This window comes from Parasteatoda tepidariorum, chromosome 9 (assembly GCF_982258835.1).
Source record: "Parasteatoda tepidariorum strain Cologne lab strain chromosome 9, Ptep-v5.0, whole genome shotgun sequence".
Taxonomy (NCBI): Eukaryota; Metazoa; Arthropoda; class Arachnida; order Araneae; family Theridiidae; genus Parasteatoda; species Parasteatoda tepidariorum.
In genome coordinates, this window is record NC_141763.1 from 47,648,876 (window position 1) to 47,668,695 (window position 19,820).

The 19,820-nt window shown below is 29.9% G+C and overlaps 1 protein-coding gene across 3 annotated transcripts in view; it reads right to left on the reverse strand.

Moving 5' to 3' along the window:
* Positions 1 to 265: 265 nt before the first annotated feature.
* The window catches only part of LOC107451127 (caskin-2), a 351,713-nt gene continuing 332,158 nt past the window's right edge, over positions 266 to 19,820 (reverse strand). For all 3 annotated transcript variants that reach the window (XM_016067122.4, XM_087151724.1, XM_071186767.2), the window contains exons 17-23: positions 13,063 to 13,164; positions 12,833 to 12,971; positions 11,494 to 11,625; positions 8,620 to 8,837; positions 5,003 to 5,909; positions 2,930 to 2,999; positions 266 to 1,290 (exon numbers count right to left, since the gene is read on the reverse strand). In XM_016067122.4, coding sequence (XP_015922608.1) covers positions 1,191 to 1,290; positions 2,930 to 2,999; positions 5,003 to 5,909; positions 8,620 to 8,837; positions 11,494 to 11,625; positions 12,833 to 12,971; positions 13,063 to 13,164 — 1,668 coding nt within the window. In that variant the 3' untranslated portion in view covers positions 266 to 1,190. The remainder of the gene's footprint in view (positions 1,291 to 2,929; positions 3,000 to 5,002; positions 5,910 to 8,619; positions 8,838 to 11,493; positions 11,626 to 12,832; positions 12,972 to 13,062; positions 13,165 to 19,820) is intronic.

A 19,820-nucleotide genomic window follows, 5' to 3' on the forward strand; every position in this document is an offset into this window, starting at 1 on the left:
ATTCAATAATACACAAATCTTATCTAAACATAAGTTATAGATAATGTGTAACGAAAAAATAAGAAAAACTTTCATTTTACTGCTGCAATTTGATATTTTACTCATAAACATAAATTTGTTACGGTTAAAAGCCTTCAGAGGTCACATTCGTTTAAACAGGAACATAATAATTAGTAACCAGGGTTCAGACAGCTCTTGCAAAAAGACACAATATAAATTTAAAATTATTTAAAAAAAATATGTCCTTAAAATATTTTTTACCAACTTAATATTTAACAGCAATAGTAAATCTATTGATAGAACGCTAACTGGATATCTTATTATTTTTAGTTTCCAATTTGATTAAAACAAACCTTTTAATTCCAACTGAAAACATAGATTTTTGTTAGTAGATTTAAATATTTTTTTAAAGATTAGTTCTAATAAGCAAGCTTATTTTTATCACCACATTTCTACTTAAAAATAATAAATTGTTTAAAAAAGGCAGGCAATGTGAGAATTTTCATTGTTGCGATAAATCATTGGAAAAATCAAAATTTCACAATATTTTTGTAACCCAAAGTTAATTTAAGCACACAGGATTGTATTATTAACCATTATACTTGTGATATTATTGTTGTGGATACTTATCCTACTTTCGATACTCGGCAAAAGACATGTTATTCACTTTCGCAAGAATGATATATTGTTAAAACATATCGTTATTTCCCTGTGCACTGCATTCTAAGCACTAAGTGTTTTTTTAGTACTGAATGAACCCTGATCACATAAAAACAATTCAAAACTATATTGAAAACAAAATTTTTCCGTAAAGATAAGAAAAAAGGAACAGAACCGATTGGTTAAAGAACATAAAATCCTATTTTGGTACAAATGTGAAAAACACTACCAGTTTTTTTTTTCATATGAAAATAGCTCAGTATTTCTTACACAATATTTTTTTCTTCTTTTTCAATTCAAGATTGTTTTGATATCAGCAACAAGTTGAAAAATCTGTGAACTACACACTGAAAAGAGGGAGAAAAAATGAATTTCTTTTAAAAATTCTTTTTTTTTGTTGCCATAGCCAGCTACAGCGTCTAATTAAATAATCCAAAAATGTTTCTATATCTTTTTTCCAACATCAAAAAGTGAGTAAAAATGGTTGTTGTTCGGTTGTTAAAATTTGGACAGAGCTACGGTTGATAGATTCAACCCTCCTTTAACTGGTATTCTAACATAGCGTCTAGTTGAGTGGATAAATTAGCCAACATGTTCTCTATATCAACTATCACATCAGTGGCACCAGAACTAAAATAAAAACAATGTAAAACAATTATAATTTTATTGGCACTCAACATACATATTCCATAAAATAGATATTTGTTACTACTTCAATTTTATAAAATTTATGAATTTAAATAGTTGAGCTAGCTAAGATTTAACAATGGATTTGTGATTAGATTAAGTAAATATAACCAAGGTGCAAAACCAAATCTTTCAACAAAAAATAAGCACCTTTTAAGTACTTTTTAAGTACTCAAAAAGTATTTTGAAGCACTATATACATTAACAAAATGCAAAATAATTTTCAAAAACTTTAAATGATCACGAGAAAATAACTAGTTTCTAACAAAGAACTCTTTTTCTTGATTATATTAGCCGCTATAAAATGATCGAAGGATTTTTCGGTTCCATATCAGAGGGTCGAAAATGAAGTCTGAAATTGAGAATATCTTGCAAAATGCAGCAGAGTTGCACATGAGAAGGCAATAAACTCACAGAACCCAGTTCAGTCGACGCACATATGGACTCGCAAGTATTTCATCAAACAAGTAAAATGATGGGCACTTTCATGCGCTATGGACCGATGGTACGCCGAAACGAACTGTGAAAATTTTGAATAGAACAATGTGAAAAGCACGCTTTCGCATCTCATTTTTGAAAAGGGAAAATTAAGCACTTTTTAAAAACACCCAATGAAAAAAGCATCTTTATGGGCTTTTAAATAACGAAAATAAGCACCTTTAAGCACTTTCTAAAAAGGCTACGCCCCATGATAATACTAAAAGCTATAGATTCGATACAACAAACACTTAAAAAACATAGTTACAAGAGTTTTGTAGTGGTATTACTGTCATAATATTGCAGTTACCTAATATCTTAAATCTTTAAAAATATGCTATTATTTGGCTAAAAAGAAACTTTTTAGACCAAGAAAAAGTAAAAAATAACTACTACATAATAATTTTTAATGTAGTGTTAGAAGTATATTAAGAAGAAGAAAAATTAGTCCTAGAGAACTGTTTTGATGCTATTTTCTATTAAAAGGTTTCACACATGCAAAATTTAGTAATGATGCTACCTACAAAATTGTAATACAAATTACCAATTTATGTACAGTAAATACCTATTAAATTATATTATACAGTATGTAAATGATAATGATAATTTGTTTGAAAAATAGTACATTGTACGGTTACGAGGGGTCTGTCCAGGCCAAATTTACTACCCTTTAGCAGTACCTTCACAAATTAACCTTAAGGAAAAATGGTAACTTCACAAAATATTTTTTCCTAAAGTTTCATTTTTGTATCCCATAAGAAACGATAAATAATATTTTTGTGCTGATTTTTTAATATAATTTTTAATTTTCACAAAATAGGTACCTCTCAGAAAACCCCTAACCGGATCCCTGGTTACTCTCCCTCAAAGTTGTAGGGGTGAACTACTGCAATACGGCAAGAAGGTAAAATGAATTCAGATGAGATTAAGCAAATTTGTTCTTACATATTCAAAATTTCGTGCAATATAAAAAAGACTAACAATATAGAAATTACACAATATTATATAAATATCTATGATACATCTTTTTTAAATCAAAACCTTTAAAATTAATTCAGTTTATTAAGTATAATTAATATAGTTCAAGAAAATAAAAGGAACTTACTGATCCATGGCACGACTACTACCATCCTTTAGCACTTTTTTATCTGTTACTCGTTTATTTGACACAGACGCTGCAAGAAATAAATAAAAAATAAATCAGAATAGAAAAATCTAATATTTTTTACATGCTATTTGATAGATATCTTACTTTAAATATACTGATAGATTAAAAATTCTGTAGGTACAACAGGAGTAACATTCGTTATTTACAGAACATAATTCATAAAAGAGTCAGTTTTTAAATCAATTCCTGGAAGCTTGTAGAGTGTCATTGTTGAAATTTTACTCCATATTTACACTGTGTTTAGTAAATGAATTTATGATTTTATATTATATTAACTACAACAATTTATAAAATATTAGGATTTGTAATAAGAAAAACACTAAGTCTTTAAACAATTGAAAATTCCTATTATAGAATGAATGCTACTATGCTCAGTGGGTCATCATTTCATTAAATAAAACATCACTCTAATCAACTTTTGTTCTAACTATTGAATTTTCAATCTTAATAGTTTAAAGGGTTGTCCTTAAATATGCTAACTACTCTTATTACGTTAGGGAATGTCATACAAAAACTTAACTTCTCTGAATTTATTTATTTCAACAATTTTGAATTGTTCCAATAGTTTAGTCAAGATCAATCTAATAATTGGGCTCCTTAACACTAGTTTTACTCCCTTGTGTTTTTTGTCATATTTCAGGAAATATGAGCAAATCTTTATTACATTAATCTTTAATATGGCCTATAGTACCATAACTAGTACCTGGCAACATGTAGGAATGTAAATGCACTTTTTGAATAACTATTTTTAAACCATTGCCACATAAATTTTGTCCATTTTAAAAACGTTTTATGTGTTTTCTGAATTAATTTTTTATAGAATTCAACTCACTATCAATTTGCAGTTTTTTAAAAATACATCTAATCAACTTAAAGATTTTAATGCTTTAAAAAAATAATTTTTTTTTACTAACTTATATTTAAAAACAATAGCTTTAAAAATATTCCTCTGAAAAGTGCTGTTTTTTTTCTTCAATACAACAACTTTCGTTTATTAAGTGACTGTTATTCAAAAAGAAACCTAGCATGTTACTGTTAATAAAATTAATGTCTTTATAAATTTTACTTAAAAAATTGAATACAAATTTTGCCTTATCAAATTATCTTATTAATTTTTATAAGTATTGAAAATAAGGCAATTGAGATTGTAAACGTAAAAATACGGTTAGCTATTATATATTATACGGTTAGCTATTATAATTATAAGCTACTTTTTTAGGCTATGTAGATGTAAAAATGCCACACATAACATAAAAACAGTTATTCAAATGACAAATACATTGTGGGGCTATTTTACAAACCATATAAGAGCAAGAGCTCAGGCAAAGTATAGAAATCAATATGTAGACAAAAAATACTTTAGCAGGTATATTAAGAAATAGATGACTGCTAATTGCTTTAATTTAAACAATCAGAGGGAAATGAATACATTTTGTGCAATATTGATTTTGTCAGCAGTGTATTAGGACATTACAATATAATACACAATCCAATTCTATTACACATCTATCCACCATATAAGTGATCAAAACATTTGATACTTTTAATACATAGTCTCTTCCCAAATGGTTAAGTTTTAAAATGCCATGATTTAATTTTTATAATTTATGAATTTACATACTAAATAGCAGACAAATTAAAAAAAAAAATTTTTTTCTCCTCGTTGTTAAGCAATGAGGTATTTTTCTTTTGTAACTGACGCAGAACCGTCAATCCGATTTTAAGTTTATCACTATCAATGTTCAACATCATAGACTTGTAGTTTTGAACCCAATACAGAAGGCAAGTGAACTTTTGGATCAAGTATTGGGACAAGCTAGGGTTTGTGGAGGGCCTTTTGATGGAATAAAACCGCATTTGAGTTACATGAAGAGAAAAAATCAGTTAGCCCAATGGTTAGAGGATTTTAACTCACAATCCGTCTACATCTAAGAAAGCAACGAGGTATGAGATTTCTGCGATAGCAGTCAGAGGGTTAAATAAATTGAACTTAGATTTGACATTATGTACCTTGACTTGAAGGCAAGCTAGTCTTCCTGAGTGTCGACGATGGAGAAGCAGCCGGCGAATTCTCACAAGCTATAGACTTTGCAGCTCTTTGTTTGATAGTCCCAACATTCTCATTGGCAAAAGGTAGAGAATTCGACTCTGTGCTAGATGTCGAAATGTTAGAGTCTGCAGAGTCTTTTCGCCTCTGCCGGAACTTGGCGCGAGAATTATCACCTGGTAAATCTTTGGCACGAACATTGTCCTCTTTCGGAACAGAAGAATCTGTCAAGTCCAAAACAGAACAAAGAGGGGAAGGAGGAGGAGGAAAGTCTTCAGTCAAAGCTGGAGATACTGATCTGTCAGTATCACCAGGAGGAGGTGGAAGTTCTGTAGTACTGCCCATAACAAATCTCGAAGCAAGTCCTTTCACACAAGTTGCAAAAGCCTCGTCTTTCATTGCTTCAATGCTACGTTCGTTTTTAATCGAGTTAGTTCTCTTAGGCGGAGGCGGTGGGTTTCTTTTATTCCTCAATGTACCATAAAGCTGTGAAGAGTTCATATTGGACCAATGCTGGGGTGACCAGCTGTCTATCATTTGGTTTGCTATTTTGAGGGTTTTTGGGTCATCGTCTATGTCATAGTTTATTTCTGGATCAGATTGCCGGCTCTTTGCGGTGATTTTGGCGACTGGTCTTGGTTTCACCATGCCTTTTGGTCTGTTGAGAGTTGCAGTTCCACTAGTTTCATATGAGTTGTAATGGTCGTGGACACTGAGTTCACTGTCTGTGTCATATCCATTACTTCTCCATGCACTCACAGTATCATACCAGCAGTCGGAGTTGCCGTAATAGGGAGGATGCATCACAGTTGAGACAGAGTCATCCATGTCGAGACTCTCGAGAGATCTACCTCGGCTAGTTGAACGAACCTAAAAAGAACGAGTATTTCATAGTAAAATGATGTATGGTTGGAAAGGTGGGGAAAAGTACAATTTTGAACTTTTCAGTCTTTTTCCATTGTCTATGGATTACATAATAGTGATAAAATATCATTAATCTTAGATAACTAAACATAAATCAGCATTATAATGACTCTATAAATGTATAGACGCAAATTGAAACCTACTTACTTTCATATTTTCTTTGTTTATGTCAAACAAATTAGCATAAATTAAGCGGCATACTTTTAAATTTTTATTAAAATAAAGATATATGATACAATTTAATTATTGGAGATGCTAAGATGATGTGATATCATGGGAGAAATTTTTAATCACCAATTTTCTGCTCCATTGACATTTTAAAGCATAGAGAAAAGCAAGTCTAGTTAGAGTCCTAGAGTAAACCATAAAGTTTCAACTGCAAACAAATTATGGGAGGATCATTTCTCCACTGTGAGTAATACTGTCATAAAGTGTTTGTGTTTTGATATTTTGAGAAAAAAAAATCATAATTTGAAACTTTATGGTTTACTCTATGTCTACCTGAACTTGCTTTTCTCTAAACTTTAAGTAACCTATGTAGGTGAAATTAAATTCGCAATAAACGGTTTCCCTCATGTTATAGCTCAAAAGGGTAGTAACAATTAGACTTGAAAGGGTGATTGTGAGCCCAACTCAAAATTTCGGAAAATTTCTTGAGTAAAAAAATAATTAGAAAAAAATCTAAACAAGGTTTTTTCCTTTTTCTCAATATTTCTTAGTTTAATTAAAATATATTTAAAATTTTACACATACCTATGAAAGACCTGGAGAAGTAATTGAAATTTACAAATATGTCTTTCTTGAGTTTATGATAATAATAACTATTTACTGATAAAAAAATAAATATTAATCTTGAGTATAAGCTCATAAATTATCTGGTTCTCCCTTACAAACAAATAAAATAAACTGTGTTTTTAAGTTCCACCTCTGAAAATTTGATTTCCGGAAACTTTTGTGATCAATAATTTTTTGAAATGTCTGAACCTTTGATCTCCGGAAACTTCCGGATCACTGTTAGAGAAAAATTCGGATTTTTTCCGGAGCACAATCAGCCCTGGACTTGGGGAAACTGTCAAAACTGGGTAATCTATTAGATGAATATTTGATTAGATGAACTAGGATGCATGGAAAAAAATTGATTTAAATATCAAAGTTTTTTCAGTAGCAACAAAAAAATTAAATTGAAGTTGAATAAATTTCACACGTGCAATTTATCAAGATCATGTTTAAGAGAGTAACAAACTGGGAGATCACCCAAGGCTGATAAAATTGATTACCACAAATCAGTTCAATTTATGAGATCATTAAATTTTTACAAAATTGGAAAAATTTGTAATACTTTATAATTGCAAATTCTTTAACTGAGCATGTAATTTGTATAATTCTTTGAGGCGAGCATAAATAGGCTGGTAGGACGTTGTGCTCATGAAGAGGTCGTGAGTTCGATCCCAGCCAGTTAAAGACTCCCCGTGTCGAAAATGGTGACTGGTGCACATTAAATCTGCTAGGCACAAAGTCTACTGTTTTCCCATAACAAATAAATACTTCTAGGGATATTGAATAGGACATTGATTGTTCTATGGTTCAGGTCAAAATTACGCTCTGTGGATGAATGAATGGGTCCTTCTGATAAATGAGGTGTGATGTGTGTGTGGCTGAAGTTGTATTCTTGGCTATAGATGGCGCCACTGAAAAACAAGAGACTCATTCTCTGCCTTAAATTTGCTTGGTTTCACTAAACAGGATTGCTAGCATTGGCAAGTGGCATTAGAAGCAACATCCTTTTTTTAATCAAAATTAAAAAGTGTTTTGCACGAAAAATTTGAAATTATAACATGATTTATTCAAATTAAGGCAAGGGCACCAAAAACTTGTGAGACTCTAGTAATATTAAATCTTAAAATAGATAACAGTGAAAAATTCTAAAAACTAGTTTAATTTTCGATAAAAAAATATGTCTATCGCATAATGTGAGAAAATCCAATGAAAGTGTTAGATTTTGATGTTGACCAAAAACCTACAACTTATATAAGTGAGGAAAACTAACCTCAAACTTTAAAAGAAAAAAAAAGGAATCATTTTCCCAGAGCTAATACCACTATGTTAAAGATAAAAAATTACCTATAGCATTCTATTTATTAATTTTTTTAAGAAAAACAGAGAAATAAGCTGCTCTGAAAATAGTTGCTCTTGTATTAGCTACAGAAATAATGATGAATTTGAGTTTTTACTTCGTGCTAATAAAGAATTTTTATCAGTTCATGTAAAAAAATTGCCACTAGATTTTCTTCTCACCAAAAAGATCAGCCTAAATTTGTCTTCCCTTGATTGGAAAATGATAACTACGGGCAATAACTCCTTGTTTATTTGTTTTCTTCATAATTTTTCTTCATTCTATATGAGTTTTGTTCTACTTTTTCCATACTCTAAGTTGTTTATACAATTATTATAACAATAAATTACAGTATTTATTAGTATAGTTTAAGTAGATTTATCTGAAAGTAATCAAAAGAATTCAATACGATAAGGAAACATAGAAATCATTAGAATAAAGAACAATAGAATTCAAGAAGATAAACAACAACAAAATGATTGAAAATATGCATGTGTAAGAAATATCAAGATAATTTTAAATCTTAGAACACTGTAACTATACCTGAATAGTAACAACATTCGGCTGATATAAATTATTGAGGTGGGACGGAGAGTTACAGTCACGATTTGAAATGTAGTGCCTAAAAGTTTCTTCTTTAGGTGGTGATTGTTGGAATGTCTTTAATTCTACATTAGGATCATTAGTTGTAGGAGAAACTCTAGTCTGATGAGTTGGGATGGTGATTTCTTGGCTGTGGTAGGAATAGGGTGGGACATTATCTAAAATAAAAAGTTTATGATTAAGTAACAAATGAAATGAAAATTTATCTTTAGTTAATATGCCTAAAATGAAACACATGCTTGTCAGAAGTAACTGGTTGAAAAAATCCAAATTTCCAGCATAAACTATTATTTCAGAAAATCCTGAATAGATTTTAATGTTATTTCAAAAGAAAAAGTAAATGAGTAAAAATAATTATGTGGGCTATTGTATTATGTTACCATCAATGTATGAAATCCGATATTCTATATATTGACTAATGACTAACCTAAAAAAATTCTATACAACAACACAAAGCAATTCTCATATTTCATACTCAGGCTAAAAATGTCAGACGTTATATACAATAGACTACAGGCATTCTATAAAATGCCAGCATTTCATAACATTGATATCAACATATAATTTAACCATTTCTGCATGGATTTTTATTTACTTATTTTTTTTTTACATGTTTGGAAAACTTTTTATTTGAACAACACACATTACATCTACGTTGGCTAGTTACATCAACAACAATATTTTCTTCAAAGTTAATTAATCTAAAATACTTGTAGCAGGAATTAATATTAGCAACAAGCAGTAACATGCAACTTTAAGAAGACCATATTATGTCCTTAATACATTTCTGTCCAGAATTATCTACATCATCATAGACCAAACGTTGTCATTTTTCATGTTTCAACATACAGGCATATTGCCAAATGTTATTACTCATTTTTTACTATTTATTGTTTTTCACTATTTAATTGTTTACTGCAATATAAAAATGGCACATTTTCATCAATATGAGTTAAATGAAGAAAACTGAGTGCTTGGAAATGATAGTAAACATGATTTTCGTACACAGGATAATCAGCGAATGACCGCATTTAATATACATTTCTAGAATGCTTGAAGAAAGAACATTCTGAAAATAGGATTAATCACTGCTAATGTCAATAAGAGCATGCAGGTACTCTATTTATGTGGCACTAGAGTTTCATTATGAGCTATTGGGAAGCAGGGGAATGATTAAAATAATTTAAAACCAGGTTATTTAAGGTGATATATGGGTGATTCTCAAGAAACATGACAAATCGGTCCAAAACATTTCTTCAAATTTAAAGTCCTCAAAATAATCTTAAATTTTTTTTTGTATACTTCTTTAGTTACACTTATTAATATCTTACATACAGCAGTGTAGTTTATTGATACTTGTTCGAGAAAAAAATTAAAATAGAAATTCACCAAATCTTGAATACCAGGAAAATGACATATTAGCTTAGAAGTTTAAAAAACAGTCATTTTAAGTTAATAGTGAGCAACTTAACTTAAGCCTTTATGTTAGATGGACTATAAATTGCTTAAAATTAATTCTTTTTGTCCACTGTTGAAAGAATCAAAAATTGTTTTGTTGCTGACATGTACAGAATAAAATTTTTTATAATAATCAATCATTAAATAAATAAATAACTTTGATTACATCCAAGCATATTACAATCATACATAAACTTGGTATTAGGTTAATATTTGCTTTCCCTCCTTACAGTATTAGCAGTTTAAAAAATTTTCTTGTCCTGGTATTCATAAGCCAGGAAAAAGACAGCCAGGATAATGACAAACTCGCCATTTTATAGCATATAACTTTATTTTAATTTAATATTTTTGCCTAAGACGTTTATATCCTGCAAAAAACAACAGGATTTCTTAAAATAACTCAGATAAATCTATGTAGTTTATGTTATTAATGATTTCAAGAAGCCAGGAAAATGACAACACAAAAACCTACTCACCTTGAAAAATTTTTTGAAATAGATTTTGACCCAGAAAAATTGGTTCCTTATTTATACAACAAGACATGTTCATAGAGGAGGGTATCTAATTAATCTATTAACAAAAGATATTGATTACTGGCTCTATCTATTTCGGTTATAAACCACTAAATAAAAGTAGCCAGGAAAATGACAGATTTTCTTGGGACAAACAAATTATTGACAGAAAAAATTAATTTAAACGAAGTTTTTGTAAATAATACCCTCTGCGTGTATTCTAGAGATGCTTACACCGGTTGAGATAAAAAAAATTAAATATTGAAAAATTTATGGGAGGTTTTGAAGCTAGTTATTATTGGAAACATTGTTTGGGACATGCCAGGAAAATGACTTTTTGATATTCAACAAAATTTTTTAACTATACAAAACAGTCAATGCTATTTATTAATTTTTTAAAAAAAGTTACTTTAGTATTATAGTATTAGATCTTGGTGCAATGGACAGTGAATTGTCATGTTTTGTGACAATCACCCATATAGCAAAAGGCCATTGCTGCTACAAGCAAACGAAACTGGTTTTTGATCATTTTAATTCTGCTTTGATTCTTTAGACCACAGTAATAGTAATAATATGTCATAGTTTGGAAACCTTTTTTTCTTCATTAATTTGCAACCCAAAATGTAATAGACATTTGGGGTTGCAACATTTAAAAAAAGGTTTTCAAAAAATAAATAGGTACTATCGACGATTTTTAAGGAAAAATCTGGTTTGAAATATAAAATCAAATAAGAAAATCAAGTGTTTAAAATAGGTATTTTTAGAATAAGTTGATTCAACTATGGCATAATTCTAACCATAAAAACTGAAAAACGATAATTAATATCAAGAAGTAAATACTCACTCAAAGTAGTCGGTCGAGGTAAATTATTTACAGTCCCTTGGTGGTCATGAGCATCTGCAACTTGACTGGGACGTCTTCCACTTACAATATCTTTCACTCGTTTAATGGCTAAAGTAATTTTCTTTTGATGCCCTGAAAAATAGTTCAGGAAAAATCATTTTCAATAATTTTTAAAAAATAAAAATTCAAGTGGATTGACACAAATGTAACTTTAGTTTATTCATCAACCCTTTAAAATTTTTTTGATTTATAAATGTTTGTTTAAAACATGAAAATATTATGGAAATGAAATACTCTTCTGAAACTACTAAACTAAATTTTAAGATTATGATTTATTTATGTCAATTTATTTTTCCGTTAATCCTAATCATTTTAGCAGAAATTTAATAATTTTTTTACATTTAACATATTTATGAATAACATCCTTTCATGAAAGTTTTTAGGGGATAAAAATAATGCAAGCAAATGAAAGTTAAAATACAGGTAGAAATTTAAAGGTTTGGAATGATTAGAAAATGTTTTGAGATGTTTTAGTTACAATTTTATTTCCCCCCCCCCTTAAAAATATTTAACTGCCTGAGAAACATACTATTGAAAATAAAAATCTAAAAATAATCTAATTTAAATTATATTTGCACTAGGGGGGTATAAATGCATCTTTGAAAATCTAAATGATATATATTTTTTATTAAAAACCTTTGTTGTAACGCAAAAATAGTTTACGCACATTTTGATTTTTTGATTTTAAAAAAAATAGATTTTGACCTTAAACAATAAATTTCATTAAAAATAATAATAGTTCTTAAATCTTGTTGCTTCATCTAGAATACTTTTAAATAAACAATACATTAAAAAAAAGGTTAATTAAAGGTTAGGTTAAAGAAAAACTCAAGTTTAATTAGTATGTACTACCAATTTGAAACATGTTGGTTAGAGTAAAATGGGTTGTTCAAGCTCTTAGTGCAGTTTTTTTTTTTTTTTTTTTAGATTGCGTTTTTATTTTTAGGAATATCAATATAATAATTAGAATTTATATTCTTCAATATTTTAAAAAAAAATTTTTTTTTAATTTTATGTTAGACTTATTAATTTTTTCTGTAGAGACTTTGGTATTAAGATTTCTAAATTTTAAAAAAACAAAACTAGTAGTTGAAACACCTTCTATGAATTGATTTATAAATCCCCATTATGAATTCCACTTTAAGCCATTTTTTTATTGAACGGCTCTTTAAAAAATAGGATGGTGAAGAATTTCCAAAATTTCTACAGAGGAAAATGAACACAGGTAATACTTCATAATTCTACACCCAATTCAATAAAATAAAAAATAGAAACATACCTAATTTTTGAATGCCTATTTCTTCTAAATCCTCCCAAGTGAGTTCCGTAACCTTATCGACAGAATCATACCCTTGATCGCAGAGAGTTTCGAAATATTCTTCCAATCTCAACAAGTGAAGCCATTCTAGCAGTGATGTCTAGAAAAATGAAATTAAATGTAAGAATGCTTGAAGATCAACAAAAAATGCCTTTAGTGATTTTAAAATATGCAAGTTTTTGTTATCTTACAGGCTTATACTCCGGAATTCCATCTGAAATATTTAGTCTCGCTATTTCCGCTTTTAATTTGCGTCTGTGATTTGGTTTCGTGATTCCAATAGCTGTTAGGTCCTGCAAAAAAAAAAAAAAAAATGGAATTAGCTGTTGCATGTTTGGTCAATAAAATATAGACATTTTTGGCAATAAAATTAATTAAAGAACTTCACAATACTTGATTTATCCTGTTACATTACAGCAGCAAACACAAAAATAACTACAGGTTGGTTTGTAATCTCCATTCCTACTATATATTTTTAGAATCCTTCTCAAAAATTAAGTTAAAGTTTCGTTGAAATAGCAAATTAACATAGAAGAGAGGAAGAAAAAAATGTTATCGAAATCTGTCGAGTGAGGCAAGCGGGGGGGAAAACATTAAAAATAAAATGACATTTAATTGTCTGATTAAACGTGGAGGTGTTACTAATCCACTTTGTTTCCTGGGCCCATATCCAAGAGGTCGTGGGTTCGATCCTCGCCGGCCGAAGACTCCCCGTGTAGTAAATGGTGACTGATGCACGTTAAATATGTCTAGTCTCAAAGTCCTCCATGTTCCCACAACAAATCAATACCTCTGGGGGTACTAATCCAGGAGTTTCCTTGTCTTCTGGATTGGTTCAAAATTACAAGGCTACGGAGTTGAACGTTAGTAGTCGTAAACCCATGAAATTGGGTCGGCTGTTCAACGACGGTTATAAAATAAAATAAAACAGGTTTTGACGTTTTTAGTCTCAACTGCCTTTCTCCGTATTCATAGAATTTCAATAGCGTTGTTGTATATACTTGCAATACTTTTAATACGGATTCTAAAAATTGTTGAATACAGAATACCTTCTACATAACTCAATATCAAAGTCAGTACAACATCGCAATTGAATCAAATTTTTTGAAATATTATTAACAATGCATTGCAATTACCTCAAAGAGTTTGTAGCATTTGCAAATAAAATATCGACTTACACTAAATGTTAAAATCATTCGCATCAACGAAATTTGGTGCAACAGAGACAACGGTCAAATAAAGGTTTAAGTTCTACCGTTCCGGGTCCCGCAGTGGACTGATCGTTAAGACACGGTTCCCAGCAGATCACCGAAGTCAAGCATCACTGGCTACGGTCAGTGTGCGGGTGGGTGACCACTTGGATCAGTCTGCGTAGGGACCGAGGGTGTGCGGTATTGGTCCTCGTTAAAGTGTGCTACCGTAAAGTGCTCGACTTCGCGCGCAGGTCGTCGGGCTACCGAAGCGGGGGTGCCATCCCTTCCGCAGAGGATCAAAATTGTGATGGCATGTCTTCGGATCATCCTCCGGGATGTTTCCCAGACCGTCGCCAATAGCCCATTGTGCAGCTCTAGTGCGACGTAAAGTAACAACAACAACAACAACAATCTACCGTTCCGGTAAAAAATTACCCCGTTCCTCAATAGGTTTAGTTACGGATATATTCCAACGACAGTTATGAGAAAACGCAAAGCATCGTCATTTTTAAAAAACTAGCTGAGAAAGAATGGAATAGTATTTCAAAGAATGAGCAAAAATGGCCAAATCTACAAAAATGGAGTAAATTTTTTTCATTTTAAGTAGAATTAATGTATGAAATTTTTACTGGGAGTACAAGTTTAAAATTTTTTGATTTATCTCTTTTACATCTTTCATACGTGATGTCAGTGAATTTCTGAATAGCAAAAAACGTAAACACGCACGTGAACGTACATCCTTTAATGTAATTTAAGAATAAAAAAATAAAAAAAATCATTATAAAGTTGGAAATTAGAATCACAAACGTTGCCGACTAATTTAAATATTCATTTAGGGATAAAATTTTGTAGTATTTCAGATAAACTATTTATTAATATGCATATTAATACAATTGAAACTGAATCATTAAAATTTAAACATGACGACAGCAGTTCTTAAAATGCGTAGTAAAAAAATAAATTTTACAAATTAATGCAGTATAGAATAATTTATTATTAAAAAATGATAGATGTGGTATGTAAAACTTGGGGCAGAGATATAATTTTAAACTATATAACATCTTGTCGTAAAAAATTATCCGAGATTTAGAACGGATAAATTACTTAAACATTTTAAAAAATAATTCAACTTTTTTAATGATTGCCAAATTTTGCAAAATTTTTTCTCCTTTCTATATGTCCAGATAATGCAACGTTGGAGTAATGTTTTAAAACAATTAGATCACAAACGCTTTCATTTTCACAAAACTGTTACTTTTCATCATATTGACGTTTTGAAATGTATTTTCAGAATTAGCATAGATGACGTTGTTTGAAGATAGGCTAGATTTGACTAAATAGTCGTAAATAACTGTCATAAACTCACAGGAGTTATGAGAATAGCTCATTATTTGCAAAAAAAAAAAAAAAAAAAAAAAAAAAAAAAAAAAAAAAAAAGCTTTATTAAATGACGCAAACAGGGTCTTCGAAAAAGAGTCTTATATTTTACTTATACTGAATTGAGGTAGAAATTTAAGTCCTTCAGGTAAAAGAAAAAAAAATTATCACGAAGTTTATTACCATTTAGTAAGAGTAAAGAATGGCAGCCAAAATAGCGCTGTTTATGAAATTTCAATGTGTGACACACAGGGTAAGAATGTGTTTAACCCTTTGTCGCAGAACGGACACCAGTGTCCCTTATATATATTTCTTGACGCTCTAACTACAAGTAAAAATACATTTTGGTATTTTTTTAATTATGAAAAACAGTTTAATAGTTCCTAAAAAAATCTATCAGATTTATCAAAATTACATTTGTACTAAAAAAAGTAGATTAAAAAAAATATTTTAAAATTCTAATTCAAAAATTTAATAATAATAGATTATGAAATTTAAAAAAATTTCAATGATGAATAACTGTTTCTCTTTGTTGTTGTTAATTTACGTCGCACTAGAGCTGCACAATGGGCTATTGGCGACGGTCTGGGAAACATCCCGGAGGATGATCCGAAGACATGCCATCACAATTTTGATCCTCTGCGGAAGGGATGGCACACCCGCTTCGATAGCCCGACGACCTCCTCGCGAAGTCGAGCACTTTACGGTAGCACAGTTTAACGAGGACCAATGCCGCACACCCTCGGTCCCTACGCAGACTGATCCAAGTGGTCACCCACCCGCACACTGACCGTAGCCAGTGATGCTTGACTTCTGGGTGATCTGCTGGGAGTGTCTTAACGATCAGTCCACTGCGGGACCTGTTTCTCTTAGATCTAAATAACTGCGAATAAGAGAAAATTTGAAAAACAATTGTTAGGATGCGAACTGTGTTAGGAAGATTTTACCTTTAACGTTGGAAAATTTCATAACCTTCTTTAAATTGTATAATATTTGCTGAATATAATATTTTTCACTTATTTTGACATAAATTAATACAAAATAATGAAAAATGTAAGAAAAATAATCTAACAAAAATTCTCCGTCAAAGGGTTAACTCTTAATGGTTCATTATAGCTAGATGCTCAAGTGTAAAATAAGTGAGAGACCAATATGCAAACGATTCATTATAACTTTATATTTCCTTGGCAGAACTAATCAGGAAAACGAATACATTACTTGTCTTCCTATTCCAGATTTTTACCATTTTATACAATACAAAACAAGTTTCTCAAACTTTATTATAGTAACAAACTTGAAATACATTTACAAACAAAAGGTGTTAGAAAAAAAAGAAAGAATAATAAAAAGCTCAATATTTGTATTTCCTTATTCCGAACGACAAAGAAACTAAAACAATTTACTTACACTCCTACCCACAATGCAACAAATCAAATAACTTTTTCGGCGGCGCTAGAGAAGTTGCAAAGCAAAACTAAAATAAGGCAATTATATTGGCCGAGAAGAAGAAAAAAAAGAGCAAGAACAAATCCTAGACATGGACTTCCCAACAGGATTCGTTTCTGGTAAACTGAATTTCCGCGTCCGAAATGGGATTGGGTGGTATTCTAACCATTACTTCCGAAACGATCCTCCAATGGAATGATATACGGTTAAGTTGAAAGGGCTTTCCACTAATTTATGCTCGGTTTCCAAAACACTAAATTGTCATTAATGGGGGAAGCCAGAGTTCATTTCGTATTTCCAGAAAAATGCGTTTAAAACGACATTGTTTTAAAGTCGTTTTCCATTAAAGGCTAATTAAACAAGGAGATGCAGGCCAAAGCGTGGAAAGGAGGATGCTAATTGATATTTTTTAGTGAATTTGAGAAAATCTGCACTAGAATGCATAGAAACATTTAAAATTAACAGTTAGTTTTTTGTGAATTTGAGAAAATCGATTTATTGTTAAAAAACATGTATATTTTTAAAAAAAATAATAAAATCGCCTCATTAAGAGATTTATTTTATTATTATTTTATGAAATAAAATAATTTTAAAATGAAATTTAAGATAATAATTGGTCGTGAAAAAAATAAGAGAAGGGAACTCATGGATCAAGCATTAGGACAAACTAGCCTTCGTTTATTACTTTTTGACGGTCATGGATAATTCATTAAATTGCTGCCGAAAAAGAACCAGACTGAAATTCAAACATATATTAGTTTGAGTCCTTAAAAAAATAAATAAAGGGGGGGGGGAATGCTCCAAAAGATGTAAATTAAAATGATAACACGGTTGATGGATATTATGCATCCAAATATTATGCTTCTAATTTTTTTAAAAAATAGTTTTCCAAGCTATAAATTTTAGCAAAATTTTTTAATTAAATATTGCCTGTTATTACGTTAACTTATACTATGCTAGAAAACGTAGAAATATCAAATTTAATCATTTCACGCGACGTATAATTTAAGTACCTAACTGAAATAGGGAGATTGATGGCTTGAAGTGCTTTGTAAACAACGATTAATTTTCACGCTTCCGTAGCATGTGAAGCTATAATCATTTTTTTTTTCACAAATGCTTAGAGAGAGTGCATTGTTGAGATAAGTAAATATTTACGAACGTAAACAAACTGAAATTTTTAATCTATAAAGTGACAGGTGAGCTCAGACAATGGGGAAAAAATGAACTAGATGAACTTAGTTTTTTAAGTAGTATAAGAAAAATCAACAGAAAAAAGTAATAAGCGAACATTATAATAAAAAAATTTCAAGGATACTAATGATAGAATAATTTAGGTTCGCTGCAATCTACAAGCTAAAATACTCTTTCTAAACATTTGATACAAACACATAAAGTAACAACTGCCCTTAATATACATTTTTAGAATCTTTGTCAAAAATGAAATGAAAAAAAAAAGCGCATAAATCTTAAATTAATAATTAAAAGTGGGGAAACAAAAATGCTATCATCACTAGTGAAGAAGGCAAATCGAAAAATGTCAAAAATAGAGACTTTATGAGGAAACAAAGTGATTTTTAAACAATCGTTTATCAACATCTTTCGGTTTCTCCCAGCAGTCAAACAAGTTTTAATTTTTTTTTAAAATTAATCTTTTATTATATCTCCATAGCTGCATTCTTTTTCCTCAGCTTGAATATTACTTTGCGAACCCTGATATCTATACTTTTTTACTTCAATTTAGAAAGGGATTCTAAAACTTTATATTAAGAGTTAATAATATATATTCTAATAATATACATTAACCGTGGGAGGTTTTCGTGGTTTTCCCCTCCATGTAAAGCAAATGTGGGTTAGTTCCATCAAAAAATCCTCCACGAAGGCAAATTTCTCCCAATACTTATTCTAGGAGTTCCTCTGTCTTCTGGATTGGGTTCAAAATTACGAGGCTACGGAGTAGTCGCAAACCGTTTCAGAAAAAAAACTTTCAAAATATAGAAAAAGAAAAAAATGAAAGAGAGAAACTGACAAAATTAAAATTCAAAAAATATAGAATGACACATTTTTTATAGGTAGTCAAAATGGTAAAATTTATAGACGAAAATGGTTTAACTTTCTGAATAAGCAATAAATCAATATTATTTAATGACAATAGGTTAGAGCTCTGTTTCATTTCTTCAAATAAATAAACAAAAATTAAGTAGAATAATTTATAAATTTTTACAGTTTTAAATCAACTAATTCTCCAGACTGGAAAAAAAAATTTCCAAATGAATCCGTCCCTTTAAAAGCAAACATGCTAAAATTCAATCCTAATAGTAATCGCGATTTCATAAAAAGAATCAGATGCACCAAATTCAATCCTAATAGTAATCGCGATTTCATAAAAAGAATCAGATACACCAAATTCAATCCCAATAGTAATCGCGATTTTATAAACAGAAACCTTTATACCACGCCTACAAATAAATAAAAACTTACATAAACGGAATATTTTATAAATGTTTGCAGTTATAAATCAACATTATACAATTCTTTACAAACAGTTTCGAAGAAAGCATAAAAAAATAGTTTTCTCAAATCAATCCGTCTTAAAGCAGACATACATTGTATTGAAATTAAATTCTCATAGAAATCGCGATTTCATAAAAAGAATAAGATACACCAGGTCTAAAAATAAATTAAAAAACTTATTTAAACGAAGTATTTAAAAAAAAAAAATTGCAGTTTAAAATTAACATTATCCATTTCTTTCCAAATAGGTTTGAACACAGAACAGAAAGAAAAAAAAAATTCTCTCAAATAAATTCATCTTAAAGCAAACATACATTGCATTCCCCATTGCCATCGCGATTTTATAAAAAGTATCAGATATACCTAACTCAAACAAGGAAGCAAACAACACAACTTAGCTTTTTAATTTAAAGGGAAAA